The sequence below is a fragment of the Malurus melanocephalus genome, unplaced genomic scaffold (assembly GCF_030028575.1).
Source record: "Malurus melanocephalus ecotype Western Australia unplaced genomic scaffold, MMel_1.1 scaffold_1404, whole genome shotgun sequence".
In the NCBI taxonomy this organism is placed as follows: Eukaryota; Metazoa; Chordata; class Aves; order Passeriformes; family Maluridae; genus Malurus; species Malurus melanocephalus.
The window spans coordinates 36,369-41,324 of NW_026624636.1; the positions used below are offsets into that span (position 1 = coordinate 36,369).

Sequence of the window (4,956 nt, forward strand, 5' to 3'; positions counted from 1 at the left end):
TAATTAATTAATTAATTAATTAAGCCAATCCCCTGCGGTATCTCTGGTGGGATCGTTGGGACGGCCCTGATTCCCGACGTTCCTCCAGATTTTGGGGGATTTTCTGGGAATTCTCCCACCGGAGACGGATCCCGGAGGAGAAACCGCGAGGGGACACCCGAGGGGACATCGGTGGGGTTTGGAGACATCTGAGGGGACATCTGAGGGGTTTGGGGACATCCAGGAGATCGGGGTGGGGATGGTCCTTGAGGCCTGGTGGGAACGTCAGGATGGAATCCCATCAAAACCATCCCTGAGGTGACACCAGTGGGATTTGGGGACATCCAAGAGATCGGGGTGGGGATGGTCCTTCAGCCATGGTGGGAACGTCGGGATGGAATCCCATCAAAACCATCCTGGAGGTGACACCGGTGGGATTTAGGAGATCCGGATGGGGGTGGTTCTTCATTTGTGATGGGAACGTCAGGATGGGATCCCATCAAAAGCATCCCTGAGGGGACATCGGTGGGATTTGGGGACACCCAGAAGATCAGGTGGGGATGGTCCTTCAGCCATGATGGAATCCCATCCATAACCACCCCTGAGGGGGCACCAGGAAGGGATTTGGGGACAGCCAGGAGATTGGGGTGGGGATGGTCCTTCAGCCATGGTGGGAACGTCAGGATGGAATCCCATCAAAACCACCCCAGAGGTGACACCAGTGGGATTTAGGAGATCAGGGCAAGGATGGTCCTTCAGCCATGATGGAATCCCATCAAAACCATCTCCAAGGGGACATCGGTGGGGTTTGGGGACACCCAGGAGATCAGGGCAGGGATGGTCCTTGAGGTGTGGTGGGAACGTCAGGATGGAATCCCATCAAAGCCATCCCAAGGTGCCATCCCACCACCCTGAGGTGACATCCCACCACCCCGAGGTGACATCCCACCACCCCGAGGTGCCATCCCACCAGTCTGAGGTGACATCCCACCACCCCGAGGTGACATCCCACCACCCTGAGGTGACATCCCACCAGTCTGAGGTGACATCGGTGTCTTCTCCTGCAGGGGTGGCCATCAGCACCTACGCCAAGTACTGCTACAACAAACTGCAGAAGGCGGCGCTGACCGGGGCCAAGAAGGTACCGGACGGTGGGGTGGGGTGGGATGGGGTGGGGTGGGATGGAGAAGGTGACCTTCCCTGGGACCTCCAATGGAACCATCTGGAGCTGGTGGGGTGGGGTGGGCTGGAGAAGGAGGTGACCTTCACTGGGATCTCCACAGGGGCCATCTGGGGCTGGTGGGGTGGGCTGGAGAAGGAGGTGACCTTCACTGGGGACCATCCTGGGCTGGTGGGGTGGGATCGGCTGGAGGAGGAGATGACCTCCACAAGGACCTCCACCAGGTCTCCGCTGTGACCTTCACCAGGACCATCTGGGGCTGGTGGGGTAGGACGGGGTGGAGAAGGTCACCTCCACCAGGACCTCCACCAGGACCTCCACCGGGTCTCCACTTTGATCTCCACCGGGACCATCTGGGGCCGGTGGGGTGGGATGGGCTGGAGAAGGAGGTCATCTCCACCAGGATCTCCACCAGAACCATCTGGGGCTGATGGGGTGGGGTGGGCCAGAGAAGGAGGTCACCTCCACCAGGAGCTCCACCAGGACCTCCATGGGATCTCCACCAGGACCATCCAGGGCTGGTGGGGTGAGCCAGAGGAGGTGACCTTCAATGGGACCATCTGGGGCTGGTGGGATGGGCTGGAGAAGGAGGTCACCTCCACCAGGAGCTCCACAAGGACCTTCATGGGATCTCCGCCAGGACCATCTGGGGCCAGCGGGGTGGGATGGGCTGGAGAAGGAGGTCACCTCCACCAAGACCATCTGGGGCTGGTGGGACAGGCTGGAGGAGATGACCTCCACCAGGACCTCCACCGGGTCTCCGCTGTGATCTCCACCAGGACCATCTGGGGCCGGTGGGGTGGGATGGGCAAGGAGGTGACCTTCACTGGGACCTTCACCGGGATCTCCACCGGGACCTCCACCAGGACATCTGGAGCCGGTGGGGTGGGATGGGCTGGAGAAGGTCACCTCTACCAGGAGCTCCACCAGGACCTCCATGGGATCTCCACCAGGACCATCTGAGGCCRGTGGGGTGGGACGGGGTGGAGAAGGAGGTCACCTTCACCAGGAGCTCCACAAGGTCTCCACTGGGATCTCCACCGGGACATCTGGAGCCAGTGGGGTGGGATAGGCTAGAGAAGGTCACCTCCACTGGGATCTCCACAAGAACCTCCACCAGGACCATCTGGGACCGGTGGGATGGGCTGGAGAAAGAGGTCACCTCCACCAGGACCATCCTGGAGCTGGTGGGACTGGTGGAGGGGCTGGAGGAGGTCACCTCCATTAGGAGCTCCACCAGGACCTCCACCAGGACCATCTGGGGCCAGTGGGGTGGGATGAGCTGGACAAGGAGGTCACCTCCACCAGGTTTTCCTGCAGAATCTCCATCAGGACCATCCTGGGGCTGGTTGGGTGGGATGGGCTGGAGAAGGAGGTGACCTTCACTGGGATCTCCACCGGGACTTCCACTGGGACATCTAGAGCCGGTGGGGTGGGATGGAGGAGGAGGTGACCTCCACCGGGATCTCCACTGGAATCTCCATTGGGACCATCTGGGGTTGGTGGGGTGGGACGGGCTGGAGAACGGAGGGAGGTGGGGACGGGGCGTGGTCAAGGGGAGATTTGGTCAAAGGCATCTCCAGAGCGGGTGGGGACTGCTGGAGAACTTCTGGAGAACTTCTGGAGAACTTCTTGGGAACTGCTGGAGAACTTCGGGGAACTTTTGGAGAACCGGAGAATTTTCTGGAGAACTTCTGGGGAACTCCCGGAGAACTTACGGGGAACTTCTGGGGATCTTCTAGAGAACTCCTGGGGAACTTCTGAAGAACTTCTGGAGAACTTCTGGAGAACTCCTGGAGAACTTCGGGGAACTTTTGGAGAACCAGATAATTTTCTGGAGAACTTCTGGGGAACTTCCGGGGAAATCCTGGAGAACTTCTGAAGAACTTCTGGGGATCTTCTGGAGAACTTCTGGGGATCTTCAGGAGAACTTCTGGGGATCTTCTGGAGAACTTTGGAGAACTTGTGGAGAACTTTCTGGGGATAGTCTGGAGAACATGTGGGATGTTCTGGAGAATTTCTGGAGAACTTCAAAGGGTCTTCTGGAGAACCTGAGAATTTTCTGGAGAACTTTCTTGGGATCTTCTGGAGACCTGGGCATCTTCTGAAGAACTTCAGGGGATCTTCCAGAGAACTGGAGAATTTTCGGGAGAACTTTCTTGGGATCTTCTGGAGACCTGGAGAGCTTTCTGGACAGTGGAGATCTGGAGCTCTGGAGTACCTTGGAAGATCTTCTGGAGAGCGTATGGGAATCTTCTGGAGAACTTCTGAGGATCTTCTGGGAATGTTCCAGAGACCTGGAGAGCTTCTGGAGAACTTAGGGGGAATCTTCTGGAGATCTTGTGGAGACCTGGAGATCTTCTTGTGAACTGCTGGAGATCGGAGAGTGTATGGAAATCTTCTGGGAACCTTCTGGAAAATCTCTGGAGACCCTGTGGGGAGGACCTTCAGGGGACCTTGGGGAGAGGACCTTCTGGGACCTTCCTAAGGACCTTCTAGAGAACTTTCTGGAGAGCTTTCTGGAGAACTTTCTGGAGACCTTCTGGAGACTTTCTTGAGAACTTTCTGGAGATCTTCTGGAAACCTTCTGAAGATCTTCTGGAGACCTTTCTTGAAATCTTCGGGAGAACTTTCTGGAGAGCTTCTGAAGACTTTCTGGAGAACTTTCTGGAGAACTACTGGAGATCTTCTGGAGAACTTTCTGCAGAACTTTCTAAAGACTTTTGGAGAACTTTCTGGCGACCTTTTGAGAACTTTCTGGACACCTTCCAGAGACCTTCTGGAGACCTTCTTGAGAACTCTCTGGAGAACTTTCTGGAGACCTTCTGGAGAACTTTCTGAAGAACTGCTGGAGACTTTTGGAGAACTTTCTGGTGACCTTCTTGAGTACTTTCTGGAGAACCTTCTGGAGAACTTTCTGGAGACATTCCAGAGAACTTTCTGGAGAACTTTCTGCAGAACTACTCGAGACGTTCTGGAGAACTTTCTGGAGACATTCGTGAGAACTTTCTGCAGAACTTTCTGGAGACCTTCTGGAGAACTTTCTGAAGACTTTTGGAGAACTTCTGGCGACCTCTTGAGAACTCCCTGGAGAACTTTCTGGAGAACTTTCTGGAGAACTTTCTGGAGAACTAATGGAGACTTTTGGAGAACTTTCTGGCGAACTCCTGAGAATTCCCTTGAGACCTTCTGGAGACCTTCCAGAGAACTTTCTGGAGAACTTTCTGCAGAACTACTCAAAGCGTTCTGGAGAACTTTCTGGAGACATTCTTGAGAACTTTCTGCAGAACTTTTTGGAGACCTTCTTGAGAACTTTCTGGACAACTTTCTGCAGAACTACTCGAGATGTTCTGGAGAACTTTCTGGCGACCTTTTGAGAACTTTCTGGACACCTTCCAGAGACCTTCTGGAGACCTTCCGGAGAACTTTCTGGAGAACTACTGGAGACTTTTGGAGAACTTCCTGGAGACCTTCTGGAGAACTTTCTGGACATCTTCTGGAAACCTTCTGAAGACCTTTCTGGAAATCTTCTGGAGAACTTTCTGGAGAGCTTCTGAAGACCTTCTGGAGAACTTTCTGGTGACCTTCTGGAGAAATTTCTGGAGGACTACTGAAGATGTTCCAGACAACTTTTTGGAGACCACCTGGAGACCTTCTTGAGAACTTTCTGGAGAACTTTCTGCAGAACTACTCGAAATGTTCTGGAGAACTTTCTGGAGACATTCTTGAGAACTTTCTGCAGAACTTTCTGAAGACTTTTGGAGAACTTTCTGGCGACCTTTTGAGAACTTTCTGGA

At 54.5% G+C, this 4,956-nt stretch overlaps 1 protein-coding gene across 1 annotated transcript in view; it reads left to right on the plus strand.

Annotated features, from left to right (window-relative positions):
* ARHGAP39 (Rho GTPase activating protein 39) overlaps positions 1-4,956 on the plus strand; it is a gene marked incomplete at its 5' end in the record, with an annotated part of 41,178 nt that overhangs the window by 35,643 nt on the left and 579 nt on the right. Inside the window, one exon of the mRNA XM_057387865.1 lies at positions 1,047-1,120. Within this exon, the coding sequence (XP_057243848.1) occupies positions 1,047-1,120 (74 nt within the window). The remainder of the gene's footprint in view (positions 1-1,046; positions 1,121-4,956) is intronic.